General features: G+C 15.1%; 2 protein-coding genes across 2 annotated transcripts, besides 24 other annotated features; one reads left to right on the top strand and one right to left on the bottom strand. All coding sequences in view use genetic code 6, as the record gives it.

The window, feature by feature from the left end:
- Nucleotides 1–63: a microsatellite.
- Nucleotides 64–421: 358 nt separating this feature from the next.
- Nucleotides 422–482: a microsatellite.
- A 21-nt stretch (nucleotides 483–503) lies between these two features.
- Nucleotides 504–551: a microsatellite.
- Nucleotides 505–545: a microsatellite.
- Nucleotides 552–1,010: 459 nt separating the features above from the next.
- Nucleotides 1,011–1,055: a microsatellite.
- A 198-nt stretch (nucleotides 1,056–1,253) lies between these two features.
- Nucleotides 1,254–1,305: a microsatellite.
- A 316-nt stretch (nucleotides 1,306–1,621) lies between these two features.
- Nucleotides 1,622–1,659: a microsatellite.
- Nucleotides 1,622–1,661: a microsatellite.
- Nucleotides 1,662–1,973: 312 nt separating this feature from the next.
- Nucleotides 1,974–2,018: a microsatellite.
- Nucleotides 1,976–2,050: a microsatellite.
- Nucleotides 2,016–2,056: a microsatellite.
- A 306-nt stretch (nucleotides 2,057–2,362) lies between these two features.
- Nucleotides 2,363–2,402: a microsatellite.
- A 1,185-nt stretch (nucleotides 2,403–3,587) lies between these two features.
- Nucleotides 3,588–3,637: a microsatellite.
- A 107-nt stretch (nucleotides 3,638–3,744) lies between these two features.
- Nucleotides 3,745–3,793: a microsatellite.
- Nucleotides 3,752–3,796: a microsatellite.
- Nucleotides 3,757–3,795: a microsatellite.
- Nucleotides 3,797–7,867: 4,071 nt separating the features above from the next.
- Nucleotides 7,868–7,907: a microsatellite.
- Nucleotides 7,908–8,380: 473 nt separating this feature from the next.
- On the top strand, nucleotides 8,381–8,837 carry IMG5_109250 (hypothetical protein; the record flags this gene model as incomplete). Its single annotated transcript, XM_004034904.1, has 2 exons — nucleotides 8,381–8,598; nucleotides 8,651–8,837. Coding segments are annotated over 2 exons (403 nt in total), but the record flags the coding sequence as incomplete, so codon positions are not given.
- A 5-nt stretch (nucleotides 8,838–8,842) lies between these two features.
- Nucleotides 8,843–8,901: a microsatellite.
- Nucleotides 8,902–10,671: 1,770 nt separating this feature from the next.
- Nucleotides 10,672–12,619, bottom strand: IMG5_109240 (vacuolar ATP synthase subunit, putative). Its single transcript, XM_004034903.1, has 5 exons — nucleotides 12,466–12,619; nucleotides 12,287–12,377; nucleotides 11,585–12,138; nucleotides 10,982–11,528; nucleotides 10,672–10,933 (listed from the first exon to the last, which is right to left on the bottom strand). The coding sequence occupies exons 1-5, from the start codon at nucleotides 12,603–12,605 to the stop codon at nucleotides 10,787–10,789; spliced, it is 1,479 nt and encodes a 492-aa protein (XP_004034951.1). The 5' UTR covers nucleotides 12,606–12,619; the 3' UTR covers nucleotides 10,672–10,786.
- Nucleotides 12,140–12,185: a microsatellite.
- Nucleotides 12,142–12,179: a microsatellite.
- Nucleotides 12,613–12,658: a microsatellite.
- Nucleotides 12,659–12,692: 34 nt separating this feature from the next.
- Nucleotides 12,693–12,725: a microsatellite.
- Nucleotides 12,726–12,731: 6 nt separating this feature from the next.
- Nucleotides 12,732–12,769: a microsatellite.
- Nucleotides 12,770–13,369: 600 nt separating this feature from the next.
- Nucleotides 13,370–13,423: a microsatellite.
- Nucleotides 13,424–14,754: the final 1,331 nt, after the last annotated feature.

Below are 14,754 nucleotides of genomic sequence, written 5' to 3'. Positions count from 1 at the left end.
ATATATTATATATCTATATATATATATAATATATATATATATATATATATATATTTTATATATTTTTATCATTACTTTCATATTATTATTTATTATATTTGCATTTTGAGTTAGAAAATATTAATTTTTATTGAACGATAATCCAATTTAATTTGTTTTGAATAATTTTTAAAGTGATTTATTTAAACTTTTGATTTGAATATTTTATTAGATAGAATCTATATTAACTTTTATATAAAATATTATTATAATTAATATTAATACAAATATAATGAATAAATCTTACATTATATATTTTATTATTTTGTTATTTTATCTAATTTTTGAAAATAAAATGTTTATTATATTTATGATTAAAACATTTATTTACTTTTTTTTTATTATATATATATATATAAATCAAAATTATTTTTTTAATTTTTTTTATTAATTTCATATAAAAAATTATTTTATTTATTATAAATAAAATAAATATTTTATTATTCAAGAAATGAGTAAAAATCTTAAACATAATAATCTATTTAATAAACATATATTATCTATTTTTTAAAAAATAAAAAAGAATATTTTTTTTTATTTTTAATATAAATAAAAAGTAATTAGTTAAATTTTAATTAATAAAGTAATTTATTTTTAATAAAGTATTCATATTTTTTTAAGATATTTATTAATTACAATTAATCAAAAGTAATAAATGAATAAAAATAAAAGAAAATTTTTCCACTAACAACTAAGACAAAATATTTAGCAAATTAAGAATAGTTATATATTAATTTATAACTTATTTAACATATTAAAATAAATATAAAAAAAATATATATAAATAGTTTAATTATTTTCAAAAAAATATAAAATTTTTAAATTAATCTGTTTTTATTATTCCACCTATTTTCTCATATAATAGAAACAGTTTGACGAAAGTCTTTTCAATTCGTTTTATAGACACTATTAGTTACTTTTTGATAACTAAAATAAAAAAATTAATTTTAAATAGAAAAAGATCTTAGTTTTAATATTAGGTTAATTAATATAATATTAGGTTAATTAATATAATAGTAATAAGTTAAAGATAAAAGTATAATAATTTGAAGAATTAGTAATAGTAAATATGAATTAATTTTTTTTTTTTCAATATGTTGATTTTATATAAAATATCGTAAGATATCAAATATTTATTAGTTAAAAGTAAATAAAATAATATTTATAATTTATTTAATAAACTAATACATATATAAAATATTTGTATTTTTTTATATATTTATTTAAAAAAATATTATATTATTATTAAAAATAATAATATATTTAGCTTTTATAATAAAAAAAAAAAATTAACTATATTTTTTTATATTAAATTAATTTATTTTTACATATATATTTTTTTTGAATTAAAATAAATAATAATATATATATATATTTCTATAATAATGATATAATAAATATTAATTTACAAAGAAAGTATTAATATGACATTTATTGTATTTAATTAAGCTTAAAATATAAATATTTTTATTTATAATATATGAATATTCTAGAAAATAAGTATTTTATAAAAAACAAACATTAAAATATATAATATAAAAAATCTAATATACAAATAATTTATTATCTAATTATAAATATATATATAATATTATGTTTTTTTATATATATATTTTTTTTATGAACAAAGTATTTTATTTTTGATGATATAGTATTTTTTATCGTTTTTTTTATTTTTAATCAATTGTTTTAATTATTAGATTTTTCTATATCCCTGAAAAATTCACTATCGCTTTCATCTTCTAAATCTTCTTTTGATTATTATGATAAGTTACTATCATCTAATTCTATTTATTTTGCTAAAATAAATAAAGTATTTATATCTTCTAACGAAAAAGTATCAGGTAAAAATATAGAAACATCTTTTTATTTATCTAAAGAAATTTATTTAATAGTAAACTAGTTATTCATATTTTCAATTTTCATTACAGACATTTTTTTTTGGTTATATTTTTTTTTATTATTAATTTTTTTTTATTTTTTTTCTAATAATTATAATTTTTTTTATATTATTATACAACATTTATAATTATTTTTGTGCATAATATTTTACTTCCCACTTTTTTATATAATAAGAAAAACAAAATAATAATAGAAAAAAATAAAAAATTATTATAATTAAATGAAATAATCAAAAAATAATAAATAATTTAGTTTCTAATTGTAAAAAAATAAAAAATAATACTAGAAAACAAATAAAAAATGTATAAATTATAAAAATTTAATTATATAGGCAAGAAAAATAAAAATAAAAATATAATAATAATATATTAAATAATCATATCATATCATATCATATTTAAATAAAATAGTAATAAATATTATTAATTATAATTAATTATAATTAAATTGAATTAATTATATATATAAAAAAAAAATATAAATAATAATTTATATAATTATATACATCATTTAATTTATATAAAAAATAATTCATATACTTGATATAAAATTTATTTTTTTAAATGAATTTTTTGTCTTATTTAGAAATTCATTTTTTAAACTTCATATTTAATTCAAAAAAATAATAAAAAAAATCAAAGTTAATAATATATTTTATTTACTATATTAAATAAAGTTTTTTTTAAAAATTATCTTAATATATAAATAGATATAAATTTATTTATTAACATTAACATATATTATATTAATAATATATAATAAAATAAATATTAAAATAAGCAATTTTTTATTTGTCTTATATTTTAAAATTATATAAATAAAACTAATATCATTTATAAATTTCATATTTTTTTTAATATATAATTATTCTTTTATTAAGAGTTTGTTATAAATATAAAATCTAAACAAATTTTCAATTACACGTATCCTATTAAAATAGATTTCAATTTTTTTTTTATTTATTATTTTTACAAGAAATTTTAAAAAATATTGTATTTAAATTAATCATTTTAATAGATAAATACCTTCTTTATTATTTATTAAAAATAAATAGATTATAAATGTTTTATTATTATTATTTTTTATTTTATTTGATTTAAATAAAAAATATAATTAAAAATTATTTAAAAATAAATAATTCGATTTTGACAGCAAAATATTGACCAATAAAATTGTATTTTATACAAATTAAAATTCATTTTTTTTAAAATAAAAATGATAAATTAAAAAAAATATTTAAATAAAAATCTTTATAAATATAAATATACATATATATATATTTATAAAATAAAATATTATAAATATATATATTTTTTTTTTCAAAATTATTTTTCATTATATATCAAAAATTTATTTATACTCTTCTATTAATATTTATAAAACTTTCACTCTAATAGGATTAATTTATAACTCTTCAATTGCATTTTTTATCTCTTCATTTGTTTATCTACCTCTTATTATAACAGGTGCGAAAACAATACACAAAGAATTCGTCTTCATTAAATTTTTTTCACTATAACTTTATACTTAAATCAAAAATTATATTAAATATTCTAATGTTAGATAATTTAATCTAGGTAATTTTTTAACTAAATCATTTATTTTTTATTTCAATAATTAATTATCATGAAATACTAAAAATTTTAATATATATATATATATATATATATATACATATTTATATATATATATATATTATTTTTTAATTTTTACTTTTATTAAACTATTTTATTTCATTATATAAATCAAATCTAAATATAGGTTCTGGCATTTATTTAAATAATTTTTTTATAGTAGCTTTGTTAAATTAAAAATATATAAATATATAATATATAGATATAAAATATATATATATTTAAATTTAAACTAGAAACAACAATAGGATCTTCTATTTTTTATAAGATTTTGAAATTTTATTTTTCCAATTCGTTAATAAGTTAATTTAATGCCATATCTGATGGACATTTTCTAAATATTCCTTACACATTAAAGTTTTCTATTTTTTGTTAAAAATAACCTACTAGTTCAATTAAAATTATTGGAATTTAAAGTTTTTTATCAAGTTCTAATTAATCCAAATTTATTCCAAATATATTTTTAGTTACTAATTCTGTTGATTTATTTATATGACTTTCTAAACTAATTGATCTTCTATAATATATTTTTTCTTTTTCATTTTATACATATTTAAGTAATTTACTTGTATATAAACCCAATTAGGATATTTCTTATAGTCTTATTTTAAAATATATAAAAAACTTATTTTTATATTTTAGTTATTTTTTTTAAAAACAAGTATATAAATTTTTTACGATTTTATATATTAGTATTTTTATTTAAATTAATTCGGCACACGCATATAGTTGTATGTTTTCAGAATCATTGAAGGATCTACAATATAAAGTTTGTTTAAATTTTCAATGTATTTTTCAGGTACATTTTGATAAAACATATATAATTATGAAAGAGAAGAATATCCCAATAATTAATTATTAAAAAAAATTAGATTATATTTCCTTTATTTAAATAAATAAAAAATTATGTATTTTTTTATTTACTTTTCTACTGCTTTATCCATAATATAATAAAAATAGCATTTAAATTTATCAACCTATTTTGTTTCAAATGGTAAATTTTTACCGTAGATATAAATGTTGTTTTACTCTTTATTATTGCTTGTTAAAATTATATCTTTATATGCTTGAGGGTTAGTATATTGTCCGATCTAGAAGTTAGAATAATAATCATTCAAATTATTGTCCATTAAAATAAATATATAATATAGTTTTTAATATTAAAAAAAATATAATAATAATTTATTAAAATTATACAAATAAAAAAAAATATACAATATGCATTATTATAAATAAAATATAATAAAATTAAGTAATATTTTTTATTTTTAATTTGTATTGATAAAATTTAATTAATTTTTTAAGTTTTCAAATAAATTAAAGACTTTAATTTTTTTTACAATGATATTATTTAAATTAATCTAAATAAATCTTAAATATAATTTGTTATTTTAAATATTTATTTAATTTTTAAAAGTTTTAAAATCTTTTTTTTTATAAAAAATTATATTTTAGAAAAAAAAAATAGATTTTATAATAAGGTCATAAATAATATAAAAAATAAAATATTACGTGTAAATATTTTTTTATGAGATTGCTAAATTAAATTTCTTTTTATATTTATTATATTAATTTTATTTATAAATTAAATCCGAGTTTTATATTATTTGAGCTTTTTTTGTAATTTTATTAATATATTATTTAAAAAAAATTAAAACATAAATAATATATATATATATATATATATTTTTTTAAGATATAATAAAATTTATAGTAATTAATTATATTTAAAATATATATGTTTATATTGTTTAAAAAATAGTAATAATTTAATATATTTAATTACTTATTTTAATAAAATTAAATATCAAAATTTAGATTTTTTTTTATAATTCTATAAATATATAAAAAAAAAAAATTCGTATATTATAAAAATTATAAATCATTATATATTAACTTTTGTTTTATATTTTATAAACTATTAAATATGAAAAATATTGTATATAAGTTTCATTATGTAACAAACGTTAATATTTACTTAAAATAGAGTTAACATATTTAAATAGGACATTTAAATAAATTAATATGTACAAAAATTTGACATAATTATCATTATTTCTTATAAATTGAATTTAAAATAATTAAATTATAGATTTTTATTATTAATAATTAATTTTAATATTTTTAATATAATATACTTTTTATAAAAATAAAGCTGATTAACAATCTCATTATGGATATTTCAGAACAAAGCAATTTAAAGTTAAAAAAAAGAATAGACTTACCTATTAAATCTTTAGTATGGTCCAAATGTTTAAGAATATCAAATAACTAATTTGCTTTCGGTATGTAACATGGTTAAATAATTTAAATTAATACAAATACAGATTAATGTGAAATAATAAAAATAGATTAAGAAGAGTAACATTTTAAATATGTGAAGTCATTTGTATTTTTATAAAAAAATAAAATATTAGTAACAAGTCATTTAAACCAAAATATATCAATATGGGATCTGTAAACAGGCTATTTAATGCAAAATTTAAATTATGAGTATTATTAAATAATTGCTTTAAAAGATAGATTTTTAGTATTACCTCATAATTATTCGGAAATAATAATTTTGGATAGTAAAAAAAAATTTTAAAAGCACAAACTAATAAAGTTTTAGAATTTAGAAGACATTTAATTTTTTAATATATTTAGGAATGAATTATTACTTGTGGGTACTGAGAAAAATGTTTATTTTGTTAATTGGAGAAAAGGAAATGTTGTTAAAAAATACTCACTTTATAACCTTTAAGATAAATTATAACGAATTAAGGTTTTCGATAAGTAAAAATTTCAAATTTTTTTTCTTACTTCAGATTCACTTGGAATGGTTTATATTATAAATGCTATAAATGGAGAAATCATCTTTGATTTTAATTTCGTGAATTTATTTATGTATAGTAGAATATAGTGTATAGAGTTTATAAATGAAGATTCTTTTATTATAGGAACTAATTAAATGCATGGGTTTATTTGTAATTTTAAGTTAAAAAAAGCCAATATTATTGAAAATTAAAATGGATTTGTAGGATGCTTTGCGAAAGATAATACATTATATATTACTGAAGATAAAAAATTCTAAGTTAGTGTATGGTAATTGTTAAAATTATGATTTTATATTAAACAATTATATAATAGGATAATATATAAATGTTAGTAAATTAAAAAAAGAAATTAAAAGTATAAAAATTATTATATAATACTAATATAAATAATATATATTGTTTTATCATTTATATATTATTTATTTAATATATATAAAATTAATATATTTTATTATAATAAAAATTTGTTTTAAAAAAATCTTAAATAAATATTATATGTCTTAAAAATAAATTTATTAATATAAAAATTACATAGATTTGCCATAAAAATAATTTGTTTGGACAAGATGTATAAGAATATCGGATGAGTAATTTATTTTAGGATTAGAAAATGGATAAATGATAATAGTAAATATTTAAAAATAAGAAGCATAAAATTATTATCTCAACTATTAACAAATTCCGAACGAATAATTAGTTAACATAATATTACTTTAAAAAAATAAGCTATTAATATGTATTCATCTATTTCATAAAATAACAATATGGGACTTTTAATAATAGATATTAATAAAATAATTAAAATATTTTTCATGTTAATGTATAAAATTAAGGGACAGATATTTAGCTATATGCTAATAATTTAAATATATTATTATTCTAGATAGTAAAAAGAATTTCAAAGAAATCAGAAAAATTAATTTTTTAAATGAAGATAAATAAATTATTTGTTTAAATGCTTTTAGAGATTTGCTATTAGTAGGGACTGAAAGTTATGTATTTTTTATTAATTGGACTTAAAATAAAGTTGTTAAATATTTTAGTTTTGGTTAACTCGAGAATAATTTTATTTAAAGGATTAATATTTTGAATTTCGATTTTTTTGCTTTTTTAGTTTTTTTGGAAAGTGGGGATTTATATATAATTAGTATGGTAAATAATTAAATTATTTTTAATTATAAGTTTAAAAATAAAACTGAAAATAATATTTAATGCGTCGAGTTTTTGGATGAATAAAATATTCTCATAGGTTATCTATCTTAATAGGGGTTTATAGTTGACTTTTTAAAAAATTCTATTTAATTAATCAATAATCCAAATGGGTTTATAAGTTGTTTACCTTAAAATGATAAGATTTATGTTGTTAATAATTAAGGATTTCAAATAGGAATTTGGGAAAAAATATAATTATGATACTTAAAGAAAAATATGAAATTAGGAATTCTTGTTTGTAAAGAATTAATGTATATATATTGTATAATTTATTTTTTACAAATAAGTTTATTTTTTATAAATAGTAAAATTTTATAGATAATTTTTTTTTTTTAATAATTGAATTATTAATTATTAATATTATTGTTTTTTTAATTTTTATGTATAATAAATTAGTATTTTTATTAACTCTAAAAATTTATTTTGTCTTTAAAAAAAATAAAAATGTAAATATGTATTTCAGTTAAATAAAGTACAAGAAAAATAAGATAAAATTATAATAAAAATCATGTTGTACTAACTGAATAAAAACAGCACATTAAAGGTGAAGGTATTAAATTATAATATTAATTAAATTAAAAATAATTAAAAGAAAATTCTCCTTTTTCAAATTAAAATAAAATGGCAAGGAATTAAAGAATTCATTAAAATTATGATTTTGCAATGATAAAATCAAATAAGACAATAAAGGGTTCAACAATACCTTATTAGTAATTTTGTTTTTTTAAAAAATAAAAATATATTAAGGTTTAATTAATAGACCAATAAAAAAAAAGATAAGTCTTTATTTGTTATAATGCAAAAAAATTCAGACCCAAAAAAATTTTGGCAAAATAAATAAAATAATTATCTAAAAACTAGAGGATTTGAAAATACTAATGTTTATAAATTTTAACCATAATAAAAAAATAATTCCCCTTCAAAACTAAGACATTATATTAAATCTTAATAAGAATTACATAAAAAAAATTTCATATCTTCACCTTTAAGATAAAGTAAATTAATTTATTTATTTTATTATATAATATTTTTAATATGAATATATAGAACTTAGTAAATATAGTATAAATAATATTATCTAAGAAGAAAGTATATTTGCTGATACACATCCTGGAAAAGTTAGTTTACCACCAATATATCCAAAAAAATATAATAATGTTTTTTTTTACAAGAATAAATGATTTTTTGTTGAATTAAAATTAATTTTTTTAAAAAATTAGTTGTTCTATTATATAAATTTAAACTAATAAGTTATTATTTTACTAAACTAAATTAATAAGTTATTATTTTACTAAACTTTATTTTATTATGTTGTAAAAATTTTAAAAAAATATAAATATTGCTTTATATATTTATATTTGCAAAATAAATAATTAGTATAAAATAATATTTATATTATTATTTTATTTATTTTAGAGTTTTAAATTTTAAAAATATAATATTTATACAAAATAAATAATATTATTAAAGAATAAATATATTATTAAGTTCTTAATATTATATTTATTTAATGCAATTATTTATATTATTAATATATATAAATATATTAAATCATATTTATTTTTTTATTATTTTTAACATAAAAAATTCTATAAAGATAAAAATAATATTATTTTTTTTATAATGAAATAAATGAAAAGTAAAACAAATGAACTAATATCTATCAGAAAAAAAATTAATAAACTTTAGAAATCATATAATAATTCAAATACGTTTTAAATGAAGAAAAAATAGATTAATTTTAATAAAAATAAATATGTTTAGTCAATTAACAATAATTAAATTAATAACCTTAATATTCTCAGCAATAATAATATGAATAATAATAATAACAATACGAAATAAATAAATAATAAAGAAAAAATAGAAATAATACATAAGTAGCTTTTAATATTTAAACCCACTCTTTTTATAGTTCTGGATCAGAATTTGCAAACGAAATGAATTTTCAAAGTTTTGGTACAGGAGAACTTAAATAAGAAACGCTAACAAACTAGCAATCATTTAAAAGCTTATATTCTAATAAAATAGGAAATTATCCAATAAACACTTAACTTTTATAATAGGAGATTAAAGAAAATCTAATATAACCAAATAGTGTAGCATTAGTGAATGAATAGGAATTAGTAGAAATAAACAGGAATAAATATTATTTATATTAAGATAATAAAAATTAAAAATAGAAAACGTTTTCAAATAGACTTTTAGAAAGTAAACTATAAATAAATAAAGCAAACAAGTAAAAAGAAGAATAAAAAAAATAATAAATAACATTAAATCTAAGTCTTTTAGTTCATTTTACTCTAGAAAAGCATCTAAACCTAAAATACCTTTTATTCATAAATAATTTAATAAATATAACTGCAAGAGTATTTATTTATATAATTTTGATAATCTTGGGTATAAAATAAGTATAATATTCGATTATTTTCCTATTTTTGATTTGCGGTGTTAGAGTTTTCTACATAATTTGCTTGATTAATGTTTTATTTGTATTGGATTCTAGCTCGTTGTCTTTTATGTATATAAGTAAAATTTTTATTGAGTTTTTTAGGGAAGATGATGATTTTTATAATCATAATCCGATCTAAATGATTAATTTGATGGAGTAGAATTAAAAATATACGAAAAATAAAAATAAGAAAGTTTATTTTATTTTATGCCCACCGGAATTAAATTTCATTTCTTTGATTAAAAATAATTATGATAATAAAAAAAAATGGAATTTATATTATATTTCGAATTTTATATATTAGGGAATAGAAAATATATGTTTAATTCCAATTATTTTGATTCTGTTCTTTACAAAAAAAGCGATAATGCAATTTTTGGTGAAGTTGATTTATCTAATTTGATTATTTATGTGGCTACTGGATATTTTATTTTATATATTTATTTTTGCGTACATTTTCTTATATATGGAAATAAAAATTTTAAATTAAATTGATATGGAATTTTAAATATTTATTAAATTTGTTTCAATAAATAAAAAATAAATTTAATAATAATTTTTTTATTTAATACTTTATGTCTAATAAAATAAAAAAAATATTAAATTTTTATTTTATAAAATATCTATAAATTTATTTTATTCGTATAATTAATTAAAAATTATTATTTGTAAAAAATTCCATAATTTATTTTATTATAATAAAAAAAAATTAATAAAAAAAGTTAGTTTTTTCATTTATCATCATCATCAGCTCTCTTAGCGTAGAACTCATCCTTTGTACTTTATTTAATTTTCTTTAAAGAATCTGGAGGGAAGATTCTTAATAAATCCCAAGCTTTATCAAGTGATTAGAAAATACTTCTAGTTTCATAATGACCCTATTATAAAAAAACAATATTAATAGAATTTTAAAAAAATATATATACTTAAGCAATATATTAAGATTCGAATTTTTTCAAGAATTCCAAATATAAATGATCTTCATCAGAAAGTGCTTCTTCACCAACAACAGCTTTCATAGCAGCTGTATCTTTACCAATAGCATAATTAGCATAGAGTTAGTTAGAAACTTCCGGATGATCAATTCTTGTCATTCCTTTACCTATAGCAGATTTCATCAAACGAGAAAGTGAAGGTAAAACATTAATTGGAGGATAAATCTATTTATTATGTAATTATCTGTCAATAAAAATTTAACCTTCAGTAATATATCCAGTTAAATCAGGAATAGGATGCGTAATATCATCATTAGGCATTGTTAAAATAGGAATTTAAGTAATTGAACCATTAATGCCATTAACACGGCCAGCTCTTTCATAAATTGTGGATAAATCAGTATACAAATAACCTGGGTAAGATCTTCTTCCTGGTACTTCTTCTCTTGCAGCAGAAACTTCTCTTAAAGAATCTGCATAAGAACTCATATCAGTCATAATAACTAACACATGCAATTCTCTTTCATAAGCTAAATATCTATATAATATTATTATTTTCTATATAAAAAATTATAATATAAAAATAAATTTTACTCAGCAGTAGTTAAAGATAAACGAGGAGTAATAATACGCTCTATAGTAGGATCATTAGCTAAATTTAAGAAAAGAACGACTCTTTCCATAGACCCATTTTATTCAAAATCAGTTCTGAAAAAACGTGCTACTTCCATATTCACACCCATAGCACCAAATACTACCGCAAAGTTTTCTTCAGAATGATCTAAGACATCTTTTCCTTTAACTAAAGAAGCTTATCTGACTATTTAGGCTCCTATTTCGTTATGAGGAAGACCATTGGCGGAAAAAAGAGGAATTTTTTAACCTCTGGCAATTGAACTCATACAATCAATGGCTGATATACCAGTTTATATCATTTCTTTAGGGTATACACGTTAACATGGGTTAATTGGAGAACCATTAATGTTCAAAAATTTTTCGGCTAATACTGGAGGACCTTTATCTATGGGGGTACCGGAACCGTTAAAGGCTCTGCCTAACATTTCTTCTGCAATTGGCATTTGGAGTGTTTCACCGGTAAATTCACAGTGAGTGTATAAATTGTCTATTCCATCTGTTCCTTCGAAAATCTTTTTTATTATTAATTATATATTTTTTATTAATTATATATATATATATATAAATATATTCTTTATGAAATAAAATAATTAAAAGAAAAAAATATATATATAATAAAATATATATAGTTTTTATTTATTATTAAAAAGAAATTTTTACCTAGACAACTGCCTTTTTTCCACAAATTTCTAAAACTTGACCTTTTCTAATAGACCCATCAGCTAAACAGACATTTACAATTTCAGAAAACCTATTTTAAATTAAAGGAAAAAATAATTATAATAAATTATATTTAATATTATATTTTATTAATTATAATATTGTTGATAAATTTTTACTTTGGGAATTTCACATTATCTAAAATAACTAAAGGGCCATCTACTTTACATACAGTTCTATAATCGGCACGAGGTGCAATATTATAATCTCTTAATGCTGCTGATGCATGTACTTTTGCAGCGTTAATATCTTAGGACATTTTTGTTAATAATTTTTAATTAAAAAATATATTTTTATTTATAAAAATTATATATATAATAGAGTTTATTTATTTATAAAATAATAATTATTTTCTTTTTTTATTTATTTTTTATTTTTAAAAAAATAAAAAATAATAATTATTTAAAATAATAAATAATATTTCCTAAATTTATAATTATTAATATTAATTTAATAACATCTATAAATATATAAATATATATATATATATTTTTATAATTATTTTAAAATCTAATACATAAATAAAATTAAATTTTTATTATTAATATAAATATATATATATATATATTCATTTTATATTTTTCATTCATGTTATAATTAAAAATACTTATTTTTAAATTTATAATTTATTCTTTAATATTCTCGAAACAATTCTTAATTTTCTTTTTTATTTTAAATATTTTGATAAAAGATATAGTTTAATTTTAAAATATATAAAATATTTTTAATTTTTTTTTTTTAAGAAATGATATTTTTTTTATTAATATAAAATAATTTTTGTTTAAATAAATTTATCAAATAAGATAATAATTATTATATTTTTATTTATAAGATTTTCAAGATTTTTAATTTTTATTAATAAATTTTTAATAATTATTTAATTAAAAATATTAATAGAAAAAAAAATTATTTACTTTAATGATAAATAAAATAAATTATGTTAAAATATATATAAAAAAAAAACACAATTATTAAATTTAAATAAGAATAAATATAAGTATAATTTATTAAAATATTTTATCGAAAAAAATTATAATTATTATAATAATAAAAAAACAAAAATATTATAATAAAAAATAGATATTAGCTAAATTATTAAAATAATAATTAATTTAATTAAATTAAAAACTTATATTATTAATAAAAATCTAAGGACTAGTTGTAATTATATTGCAATTCAATAATATAAAAGGAACTTATATTAGAAAAATTATATAATTAAAAAAATAAAAAATAGTTAATTTAATTGAACAAGTTAAAAAATTAAATAAATGAATATAAAAATAAACTCAAAAATATTTAAAATTTTTTAAAAATAATAAATAATTTAAAAAAAAATTAATAACAATATTAATATAATAAATAAATAATTTTAATAATTTTAAAATTGTAAAAAATTATAATAAATTAAAAAAATAGATATATATTATTATAATAATAAAAATTTAGTGCAATTATAAGCATAAATTTGATATATATAAAAAATTATTAATTTTTATAATTGTATTTATATAAAATAATAAAATATTAAAATAATGTATATTTAAAAAAAAGAATAAATATAAATTATTAAAAAATATAAAATATATAATATTAATAATAAAACAAATATCAACTTTGCAGTACTAAAGACGGAATAATAAATGTAAAAAAAGATAAGAAAAACCAAACAGTTACTTTCATATTTGTTTTAAAAGCTTAAGTAGCCGATAAAATAAACTAAGAAAAAAGGCATCCTACATAAATTAATATAACTATTTTCGAACTTCTATTAATAGTAATAACCATCGATCCATTATTGACAGCTCCATCAATCAAGAAAGAAATTCCTACACAAAAGCTAAGTTTGAAAATTCCCAATTAAATAAAAGTAAGTAAAAAATCAAAAGGATCTTTTTCTTTTTTCGAAAACTAATAGTTATATATAAAGTATGGCAATTATATAAAAATAGCTGTCAATGATAAACTAAAAACAGATTCTTATATTTAAGCTCCTAAACAAGAATAATGTATTAGATAATGTAAGCCAACCATAAGTGCACATATAATAATTAAATTTAAAAAAAAACTTAAAATAAGCTTTCTATGAGATGGATTTATATGATAATTAGGCATTATAAATCTATATAATAATATATGTATGTATTTTTTTTTTTCTAAAAAAATAAAATATTACATAATTAAATGAATTGGGAAAAAAATAATAAAAAGAATTTTATCTATAAAATTTTAAGGAAAAGTTAAATTAACTTAGAACTTTTAATTATCAATATTTTAATCTTCTGGCACATCGTTTATATTGTCTAAATCCATAGGCCCTTATCCAGGTACATAAGAATTCGGTTTTACATCTTTATTTGATTAATTATCATTATTATTATTATTTTTACTTTTCATACTTTTTGAAT

The sequence above is a fragment of the Ichthyophthirius multifiliis genome (assembly GCF_000220395.1).
Source record: "Ichthyophthirius multifiliis unplaced genomic scaffold scaff_1120509250895, whole genome shotgun sequence".
In the NCBI taxonomy this organism is placed as follows: Eukaryota; Ciliophora; class Oligohymenophorea; order Hymenostomatida; genus Ichthyophthirius; species Ichthyophthirius multifiliis.
The sequence above is the reverse complement of the archived record's forward strand: the minus strand, read 5'-3'. Positions and strand labels throughout refer to the sequence as shown.